This window comes from Branchiostoma belcheri, unplaced genomic scaffold (genome assembly GCF_001625305.1).
Source record: "Branchiostoma belcheri isolate BF01 breed outbred unplaced genomic scaffold, Haploidv18h27 scaffold282, whole genome shotgun sequence".
Taxonomy (NCBI): Eukaryota; Metazoa; Chordata; class Leptocardii; order Amphioxiformes; family Branchiostomatidae; genus Branchiostoma; species Branchiostoma belcheri.
In genome coordinates, this window is record NW_017803890.1 from 42,090 (window position 1) to 53,018 (window position 10,929).

Consider the following 10,929-nt stretch of genomic DNA (forward strand, 5'->3'; position numbering starts at 1 on the left):
ATATATATATACAGAAGTCTAACCCCTCCCCCGCTATAGAATTGCAACATGATGTAACACAACACTAGTTGCCATGGTAATAGACTGTGTCTGTCTGACCCAAGTCAATGACCTTTTGTGTTTGGACGGAACTGAGCAAAAACAATACGCGTATGTTTTCCTTCGGTAAACATAACTAGTTATCGCTAAAGCAGACAGAGGATCTTTTCCCCTGTAAACATTAGGCCATGTTGATTTGATTATATGGATGACATCCGCGCGAGCATGAATTTTCGGCCGTTTCCAAAAAAAAAAAAAAGGTTTCAACCATACTGTAAATCGTACAAAACAGTTGCAAAATGAGCAAAAATATACCGTAAGTTACAAAAAAATAAGTAGAAACTATACCAATGTCGCAGAATGCCAAAATCAAACGAAAAAGACGAAATTGTAAGGAAATGAACTTGAAGATTAGATTATTCGCCAAACCATATTCTGTCCCATTTGTTCAACCCTCATGACCACGTAGATTTCATAATGAAAACAACTTTTTTTTTTGCAAAACTTTTTTTTTATTCGCACGCGCGCATCAGTTTTGGGGCTCCCGGAGGATGTCATCCATATAATGAAATCAACATGGCCTTAGGAGAATGCAAAAGTTTTCTGCCCTTTGCGCAACCCCTTGCAAGTAGGTCACCGGCCCTCAGGGTTATAGATGGCGAATAGGCGGCGAACAAATGGAGCGGCCTGCTCAGGTGAAAGTGACTTGACAACAAAGGCGTTTTAAAAACTTATATGTCAGCTCGCAAAAGTCAAACCCAAGTCATATCTATTTTTTCATGTTACCTATTTAGTATGGACCTCACATTGTATTTTAAACTTGCCAAGTCATACGCTGTCTGTTTTGCCAGTTCCATTTTTGTCAGAATTATGTCAATACTGTAGAAATATTTGAAATATGATTAAAAAACCCGTGCGGTGACTTGGAATTGACTCTAGTATACTTAAATACTGTACCTCAGTAACGATGCTGCTGCTATACTGGCTGCGGTCGTACACCCATCCATACTCGCAAGGCGCTATGGTGGCGTTTTCCCCGACTTCAGCTCCTAAAGGATCCACGTACATATTGCATTGGCTCAGCCTCCAGGTGCCCCCGACATTCTCCCAGGGTATACTGGCGTTCAGTTCTTCGGTAGCATTCCCTGCATAGTCCGCCCGGCTGTTTTCGTGCAGGCGGCAGCGGTGGTCGGTCATAGCTCCCAGGAAAGTCATCGCCACCATGTTGAAGCCGGCCGGGATGCCGACTAGAGCCATGGCGATGGTGGTGATTTTCTGGAAGCGGCCGCAGCGACCGAGATGCTCCAACGCGGCGTCGTACTCCATTTTTCATCGATGCTGTGCAGGTGGGCTGCACGAGTGACGAGGTGTCTTGAGCGGCTTCTCTCAAGACACCCCACTGGGGTCTTACCCTACTGCGCCCTACATAAAAACCGGTGCGAACCGGTCTAGCTATTATCTCCGCTTAATTAATATATCAGCTGACCCCACCACCAGAGTGTAAACATTCATGACTGGCAGGTTTTCAGTTGTCATATTTTGGCACCTCCATTTCCCGAATGGTACTTGACACAGAAGGTATGAAGGACAGACGCCTAAGGGGTGTTCTTTATTTGCAGCTGAGTGGAGTTGATTCAACTTAACGTTGTAAAGACCATAGTTCCTTTTTCTGTCGTCCTAATGTTACAGCTTTACCCACAGGCGAAAGGCCTCGCAGTCACCGTCTTTCCTGTCGCTTCTCGCCTGTCGAAATGCGAACAATATTTAATGCCGAAGTGTGAGCGATCATGACGCAAGTCACGCCGAAGAGCGAGTTGGTACCTAGCCTCCTGTGCAGGCCCCGCGGCGGTGGGGAGTTTTTAACGCGTTATTTTAATATAGCCGGCCATCCTACATAGCCGCCGAGAGAAGGTTCCATTCCGCCCACGGGCCCCACCGCCGCGGGGCCTGTACAGGAGGCTAGCTGGTACCGAAGGCATCCGGAGATGAAGCCGATCTCGGCATTCCAAGTCATTGCGCAATTTCACGGCGAGAAAACTGGATTTTCAATTCTTTTCATGTAGTAAGTTGAATCAACTCTGACCCATGGCTTACTGATATCTATAAGGTAATAATGTGATATGTCAGTGACGTCCGGAAAAGGGATGCTTGTTTTGTAACGTAGGCTGGTTCTAGCTATTTATAGATGGTACCCAAAAATAAAGACAAATAGATTTTAAGTTTCAGAGAGGGACGCCATCTCAGCTATTGTAACACCCATTCGTCACAACTTCAAACGTACAATCCACAACGCCATAGAACGGTCAGAAACTGAGCGGTTACAACACTTAAATAATTTATTAAGACTCTCCAACCTTAACAAACGTCTATGGTGGTGTCAATACTAGTTGTACATGAGCTGTCATCTCAGATAATGCAGACACTTAACAGATAATTTCATGAGAATATATGATCGTCAACATAAATGTTGACATGAAACTATCATGCATTTTTCAAGATCTTACACATCAACTTCAAATCATTCATATCGTTAAACTCTACAGTAATATTACAGTGTTGCACAATATCAATATCACGCTGTGGCACAATGAACAGTTGACAACTCTGTGGAAAAGCGTTTTGCCTTTTTAAGTACACTTTGTTGGGAATGGTCATCCCAAAACAGTCATCTACATACGTATACGTAGAACACTATGCCTTGTGATATCTTGCCAATTCAGTTGATGATATGTAGTACACTTTACCAGTATCAGGTGCTGTACCGTAAAACATGTCTTTTTAGAAGAACAAGAGCTCATATTGCCTTGTAGGCAATACTTGAATTACTAGTATGAAACTAAGAGAAATGTCTACAGAATGTTTACTTCACAATATAGTTTGGATATTCCGTACGAATCATACGTGTATACACATAAATGATGCTAAATGCAAGATTTGCTGCTGGTCCATCTCTATGACAATTAGATCCTTAGATATGGCGTCGTGTGGCGTAATGGTTAAGGTGCATGTTTGTCCCTGAACCCAAAAGTACTGAGTTTAGAATCCCTGACATGCCCCGACGCTGTGCCCTTGGGAAAGGTCTTATATTTATTCATGGAGCTATTATTTGAGTAATAGCTCCGTGGTTTGAGAAGAGCTCCACTTACAGCAGGGAGTGAGTGGTTCAAGCCCGCGACAGTCTTATGAATGAATGAAGACCTTTATTGCACATTTCTGCCACACTTGGCTAAGCACAGGTCACAACAAAACAAGATGAATGGACACGGTTAACAGATACAAAAGTATCGTTATATAAATTCAACTTCTCCTCGCTTTTCAGTTATTGTAGAAATAAACGTACAGATCTGTTTTTCGATGGATGGTTTTTTAGTCGCATTAGGAATATGATTTTTTGTACAGTACTTAAAAGTGCATAAACTAGGGGAATAGGTTTTGTACAAACATATACAGTGGCATCTGGGGTCTTATTGAGGTCACTCCAGACCGCTCCAGACCCTTGTGATTCAGCCCCGACAAATGTACAAGGTCAGCTCCTTACATGTCAGCCCTTGGCTGCAAGAGAGAGTAGCCAATCCATAACTTCTATGACCCTTCTATGTGTGTACATGCTCGTATACGGGTTTTAGCATTTAGACATATTCTACTCCAGTGGATATAATGCACTATACATGGTTAGGGTTAACTTGGGAATCACAACTTGTAAACTGTTGACAGAGCACCCTATAGGGCGTTGTCCTGTAGATAGTTCATGTGTGACCATACAGCATACTTCCAGATCAGAAGGACAGAAGGTCCCTGGTTCGAATCCCAGTTGTTGTCGCATATTTGGATCCAACTTGCACTCAGAGCTCGAGGAATACTGCATTATAGAGATTTGTCATACATAATATATGCATTTTCAAGTGGTGGGCATGGTACATACTCGATGCAAAACTGTCCTTTAAATGTCAGATTGTTAGTCAGGATGCTCTCTCTCTCTCTCTCTTTCTCTCTCTCTCTCTCTCTCTCTCGCTTTTTTACTGACTTGATGTAAATGTAGCTGTATTCAACTCATGTAAGATACAACTTCTGCTGACTACTAGATTTTCAAAGGCCTAGAACACTTGAATTATCTATCTTAATCATTTCTCTGACAATGTATTCCATGACCTTTGTGTTAACCCTCAATAGACAAAGACAGTTTCTGGCTACAACCACGTGTTACACATTCAGGATTACTGAATGTGTAACACCGGTACATCGGTACTTTCAGATGAAGTACACTGTACATGTACCTCATTTCTACTAACGACCAACTTAATCAGGCTACGAAGCTTGAGGTACAAATCACATATTTCTAGTTGTTCACAAATGCTGTATACATATACATGATGTTGTCCATCGTAAACATGACACGAATGTGAAGTGAATTTTCAGAACGCTCTCTTTCACATTTAGCAATGAATTAGCAATATCATTCTGACATAAGATGTGCATTGACGTTATGCAAACATATCTTGCCATATCTTACTTCCACAAACATGAATTATTATAGTATTTTATCACAATTTTTCACAAATGTATTGACACCACCAGTATTGCCTTGTTAAGTACGAGCTATTATGTATCATTCCATTTTTGTTTTATAGTCTAATTTAGTTACAGTTACAAGTCCTTTACAACATATCGTCATTTAACCAGGGAGTATTGTGGCTGTATGTTTATCTTTAGACATTTAACCCTCTCTTTCCATTGTATAAATTTCCTTTCTTGACCACATGATACGGAAAAAGTAAATAAAAGACACAAGAATATCAAACCTATACATGCCATGTACATGTAGCAGCTTTTTAAGTTTAAAAAAGTGTTTATAATCGCGATGACTGAGTAACTAAGTTTGTACGGCCTTTCAAAAGTGCATTTTTGGAGGCCCCCAATCTCTCATCTCGGCAAATTTTTGCATCTCTAATAATAACGTTTAATTCATGTATTTTTGTGCCTTTTCCGTGGTAGGGTGATGTCAGCCACGGCAACACAGAAATGCAAAAATAAAACGTAGATATGCAAAAAGCTGCAGGGGCTGGCCAGCACTGACCCCTTTCAGAGGTGAGAAATAGAAATTTCAAATTTAACAGCAGAATCTTGTGTACTTAAACGTGTCTGTTAGCCATGTAATATTAGTTATGTCAACTACAATCAGATGATGTCGTATTTTGGCGGCATGAGCACTTAAGTAACAAAACATACTGGTATGATTCATACAGTTGTTGTAAATATTCCTACAGACATGGAGCGAATTTTTTATTGTGAAGTTTTATGTTATGTATGTTGAGTTGAAATTGTAATGTATATTCTTATTGTGTGTTTTCCTATGTATATTGTGTTGTGTATTTTATATATGTAACCCCAGGGATACCTGAAAACCAGGTCAGTAGACCTGAGTGTACTACTCTGGTTAAATAAATGAAATGAAATGAAACCCTGCCATCCTCCCGGTAGATTTATCCAACCATTTATGCTAGAATTAGCAATAGGGTGTTCAAGACTTTCAATCTTGAGAACAGCCATTCCAGTGGCACACAATTGCACGAAACTAAGGAGGATAGCGTCCTGGCCCTGTTTACATCCCTCAGGGGGTTGAGTAATTTTTGAGACTACAAAGAAATTATTTTAGGGGCCACCGTTTTCAAGGAGATATAGGATGGTAACATACATGTACATTTCCATTCTGCAGTATGTATTTACATGTACATGTATGCAAATTAGTCTGGCCTTAAGGTTTGTAAATTGTAACACATACATTGACAAGTATTAAGCATTTCACATCATTTCTCACGGTTTTGCAAATTTGATATGTATTTTTTTTAATGTTTTTTATGTATTTTGTTACATGGGGTGTCACCATAAAAGCCAGGACATTAACAAATACATGATAAATGGTACAGTCCAGCCACATATTTTTTTTTACATCGCAGCTTTAGTCCCAACCAGATTTTCGGTATTACTATACGGTATCACCTTTTCTCTCCTTGCCAAATTTAGGCTGCTGTAGAATTATTTGAAATCATATTATGTCAAGAAAGCAATCGTCCTACGTTTCCAATATTGATTAGATAACTATTTGATTTAAAATGTCTTTGAAAGTAGAAGACAAAGGGGAAAGGAAACCACACAAATAGAGGAAAAGCATTGCATTTTTGACACTAGAAACCAACGATATAGGTCTAGTGTAACAAACCACGTCATGAAAATTCTATCATGGAGCGACGAGGAATTATAGAATTTCCTCCTCTTAACAGATAAGTTTCCGATTCGTGTTTTGTGGTAATTAATTAAATATATGTAAATCATCACTTAAATAAGCTACCAGCATACCAAACGTCATGACGATCTGCCGATTCATTCTGGACTTATATTCGAAGACAAATCAAACGCCACTACTGCATAAATTACAGAGATTATTTCCGGACGTTTCAATGGACACCTGTCACTCTTTTTCAATTCAGCGTCTCTAAAATAAACTGAAAGAACAAGTCGACACTAATCACATGTGAAGGAACAGGAAAAATCAGTTGTTTATGACCAAGATCCGTAAGTGTCACTATTAATTTGTCTTAGAATATTGTCTTTGATTTGTGAATCTTGTTTACCTAAATGTCTAACCTTCATCAACGTACCTTTTTGAATTATTTTCCTTCTCAATGTCTAATGAAGACACCTACCAACGCACCAAATATAAAGATCCACCCAAAAATTCTTGAGTTCTTATGTTGCTCACAGGCACACACACACACACACACACACACACACACACACACACACACACACACAGCCTTCTCGGTGTAAGGAAATGAAATGTAATTTACTGGTTGAAATCTTTGAGCCAACATCTGATTGGCAAAAAATGTGACAGAACTTTTATTTTGAAATATATTCAATTTTATCTTGGGGGGGGGGATTACATGTACATTTAAAGGCCCAATAAAGAATGAAAGACAAATTTTGTCCAATTTCTTCATTCTGTACTCAATGACTCTCTCAGTGAGCAAACGCAGGTTCATAGCTGTTTGTCTCGGGGTTTTCAGGGGTGTTGTTTTCTGCCTCTCTGCGGTCATTCTGGCAGTAGGTACCTGCCTGAGACCCGACCGCACCGGCCGCAGGGGAGGGACAGACGTACCTGTTTGTCCCACCGGTGGCGGCCTGGCTAGGATGGTTTTTATCATACATGGCGGACTGAGTATCGGTCTCACTACCAGGCGAGGCGGCGGGCTGGTAGGTATTGGCCGCGGGGGACGCTGCGGAGTTGCAGACTGCCTCGCTAGGGTCATGCTGGTCATAAGTGTTAGACAGTGTACGCTTTAGGTCAGTGGCCAGGGCAGGGGAGTTGTAGCAAGGTGCCTTGCGGGCACGCTCGGCTGCGCTGGCATTCTGCTGGTAGGCAGAGGACTTGGTGGTACCCGGGTTGGGGAGAATGGAGGGGTGCTTGTAGCAACTTTGGCCGGACTTGTCGCGACCATTTTGGCCATAGGCAGCCAGGATAGCCCCTTCCCTGTTTGGTTTCTGACGAGGGCGTTCGGTGCTGTACGGGCGGGACGGCACGGGGTGTGTGTGCGCGCGGGGGCGGCTTGCCGGGCGGTACGCTGGGCACAGCTTCGCCAGCCCGTACGGGACGATTTCTGACTGCGAAGATTCGGCCCTGCGCAAGTCAGGGTGGTCATTGAAACCACCCTCAGCGTAAGGGCTGATGACAGACTCTGACTCTTTCAAGCTGTCGTGATCCTCCAAACGCCCCTCAGCGTACGGACTGATCACTGACTCCTCCGAGTTGTCACCTGGAAAGGGCCACATGGAGCGGGCAGTGACTTGGTTACCATTGTGGGATGGACCTGCGCCGTTATCTGGGGCACTGCGCTTGAGCTTATGCTTGATATAACTGGCACATCCCCAAACCCCTACCGCAGCAGCCGGCAACCCGCCCAGAGCTGCCCACACGATGTACCACGTTAGATCTGCATCATCGCTCGTGTCAGTAGCCAGCGGTGGAGTGCTAATCCGACTGGACATCGGTGTAGTGCTGATGCTGACTGAGAATGGTGTCGTGTTGAGTGTCAATTCGGTTGCTTGTAGTGTTGTCATGTCAGCGTGTGCGCGCGCGCTTTTCGCGAAGACGGCAGTGTCGGAGCCAGTTTCGGAAGAAGCCGAACAAGTGGTGTTCCCAAAGGACAAGGGCTCGGCGGTCTCAAGCCAAAGGGTGAAGCTAGACCTCCCCATGTAGTTGGAACACATGCTATGATTTCCAGGTTGCCCCAACACTTTTTCTGGCCCCTTACATTTCACCCAGCCCTCAGCCTTTAGGTCGGTCACCACTGTCACGGTTAGGTTGCCTGTCGGGAGATTGTCGTGTGTGGTCGTGTCTGTGTCGTATGTTATGTTGAGTGTGTGGTGTAGGCCGTCAGGGAAGGCAAAGGACACCACGGGCAATTGCTCCCAATACACGTCGCCAGCGGCTTCGTACGTGTACGCGGCGCTGCGCTCAGCATGCGTAACCTCAACCAGCGGTACAGGGCAGGGCAATCCGTCGGGATTGACCGGAGTGGGAGGGTTTGGCATCATGGGCGAGGCGGGACAGCTCGCTGCCGAGGGGACCCATATTTTCATGGCGTAGGGCCCCTTGAACTTGAACGGGTTCATCCCCTGGCGGTCGTACAGCCAATCGTTCGCACATGTACAGCGCGGCGGATTCTCCATTGAGATGACCATGAATTTCTTCACCCTACCTTCCAGTGCCATGGTGGCAATCGCATTTCCACGCACGGTGACATGGCCTGGAAATGACGATTTGAACCAACCACCAGACAGGAAGGTCAGCCTGTTTCCCGCCAGATTTAGAGAATCCATCAGCGTGTTTGAGTGAAACGCGCCCGCAGCAATGTGGGAGATTCTGTTACCCTCCAAGTTCAGGGATAGCAGACGGTCAAGCCCGTGGAACATCCCCACGCCGATAGATCGCAGTTTGTTCTCAACAGCGCGGACATATACTACGGACTTGATCGCCTGCAAGGTCCCCGGCGCTACAGTAGTGATAAGATTGGCACTTACGTCAACCCACCGCGGCTGCACTCCCAGGAACGCGCCGGGCGACAGCGTCAGGATCTGGTTGTCCACAAGGATGAGGTAGGACAACCTGGGCAACCCATGAAAGCAGCCATCCTGTGCACAGCAAATCACATGTCATAATGTTACTGAGCTTTATACGGTATCATCCGAGTCATACAAAATATTGATCCAAAATAATGTATTTCCCTCCTATACGTTCCTATATGTGGTGTAGGAAGTGAGATATAGTAAAAAAAAAGGGAAATATTTCTCAAAACCGTAGCCTCCTTCGCAGGCTTCTGAGGTGGTGGCGTTATTTCTTTCGGGGAGCGATGCGAGTTATGCCGCGGAGGGACGGTTTCGCCGCCTTAGGCAAAGTCCCTCGGCGACAAAACAGAAAAAAAAAATTTTAAGCCGCCACCTCAGAAGTCTGCGAAGGAGGCTATCAAAACTGCATGTCTTTGTGGAAACTACCAACGCTCCTGGGATAGCAGCAACAATCTGTATGTAAGATTCGTCTACGCTGCTGGGTTAGCACTTTCTTATATAATAAAAGCTAACAAAGTTCCTTTCTCCAGAAAATGTTAACCCTATCATCATCGATCTTAAAATAATAACATACAGTATGAGGATAGTGGTGAGAAATACATGTTAAGTCTAAAATCTCACCTCCAGATGTGTCAGGTTGTTCTCCAACATCAGCAGATAGTTGAGACCGTCCATCCCAGCAAACGTGCCGTTCTTCAGAGTCTGGACATTGCTCCGCCAGATGACCAGGGTAGATACCTGTGGCAACTTAGCAAACGCCCCTACCTCTATTGCCGTTAGGTTACAATCCACAAACCACAACCTGCACTCTCTACCACATGGGATCTGAGAGAGGATCTCTGCCTTGTCAGTGCCAAGCGTACCGACGTTGTTCTTAACGATCATGATGTTGGTTTCCGTGTGTGGCGAAGGATTTTGAGTAGGACCCCCCTGGGCAGGCCTTGTTTCGTTTGAGCAGACCTGGCAGGATTGGTACGCCTGAACCAAACGAACGCTGTCAAAGGGTCCCTTGTAGCTGGTTACTTCAAGCGGGTATTTGGTCCACTTGTACCGGTACGCTCCAGTGTCATACCGGTACTTATGACCATTCCAACGGCTGTCGCCTACGCCACACTTTGCCACGGACACCTCACGGCAGCTCTGCCAGCTACCTGCGTCCACACATGGCACTAGCAGCTGCATAAGCAGCAACAGCAAGACTTTTGCCTTCAGCTTTATCGCCATGATAGAACGTTAACACACCATACTATTGATAGCGATGAGCTAGAACAGCTTTATAACCATATTACCAGAGGATTTGACAAAAATGTTACCGTTAGTTTACCTGTAGGGTAGGCTGGACAGCACAGAAAGCAGCCGTGTTCTCCGCTGTGGCGCACCAGCGCTCTAATCCTACTCGACCACACGGCTTGTTATTTTGATTGACTAAGTCTTAGTTATGTTTAGTGATGTGGCCTTGCAACGACGACGTCGCGAAAGAACAGAGGCATTCTTGGGCCGAGGATATCCACAGGCCACATGCCTTACGACTTTGTTTCTTATTAGTCTGCCTGTATACATGTACGCGGTAAACACCACATGATGAACAAAACAAGCTTTTGATCGAAATATACATTTTTCATCGCAGCTACCTTGACAAAAAAAGTTTTTCATTTGTATCTTTTCAAAATGCTCTTGTAATCAATTAGAGATATTTTTGTAAGGACATTTAACGCCTGTAGAATAGTCACAAAGTCCGCATGTCTCGGCCTATACTCTTCATTACCT

General features: G+C 44.2%; 2 protein-coding genes across 2 annotated transcripts in view; both read right to left on the reverse strand.

The window, feature by feature from the left end:
- Positions 1–1,365, reverse strand: part of LOC109472787 (organic cation transporter protein-like) — a 9,090-nt gene extending 7,725 nt beyond the window's left edge. The window contains exon 1 of the mRNA XM_019772642.1: positions 997–1,365. Within this exon, the coding sequence (XP_019628201.1) occupies positions 997–1,365 (369 nt within the window). The remainder of the gene's footprint in view (positions 1–996) is intronic.
- A 5,691-nt stretch (positions 1,366–7,056) lies between these two features.
- On the reverse strand, positions 7,057–10,386 carry LOC109472788. The gene is made up of 2 exons (XM_019772643.1): positions 9,784–10,386; positions 7,057–9,228 (listed from the first exon to the last, which is right to left on the reverse strand). Exons 1-2 carry the CDS (start codon positions 10,384–10,386, stop codon positions 7,057–7,059), a joined length of 2,775 nt encoding a protein of 924 aa, XP_019628202.1.
- Between the last annotated feature and the right edge of the window lie 543 nt (positions 10,387–10,929).

What these genes read in the sequence shown, in the direction of transcription:
- LOC109472788 (XM_019772643.1), bottom strand. Translation starts at nt 10,386, where the DNA reads ATGGCGATAAAGCTGAAGGCAAAAGTCTTGCTGTTGCTGCTTATGCAG. An exon ending in ACAACCTGACACATCTGGAG is followed by an intron (nt 9,229 to 9,783) that starts GTGAGATTTTAG and finishes TGCTGTGCACAG; the next exon opens with GATGGCTGCTTTCATGGGTT.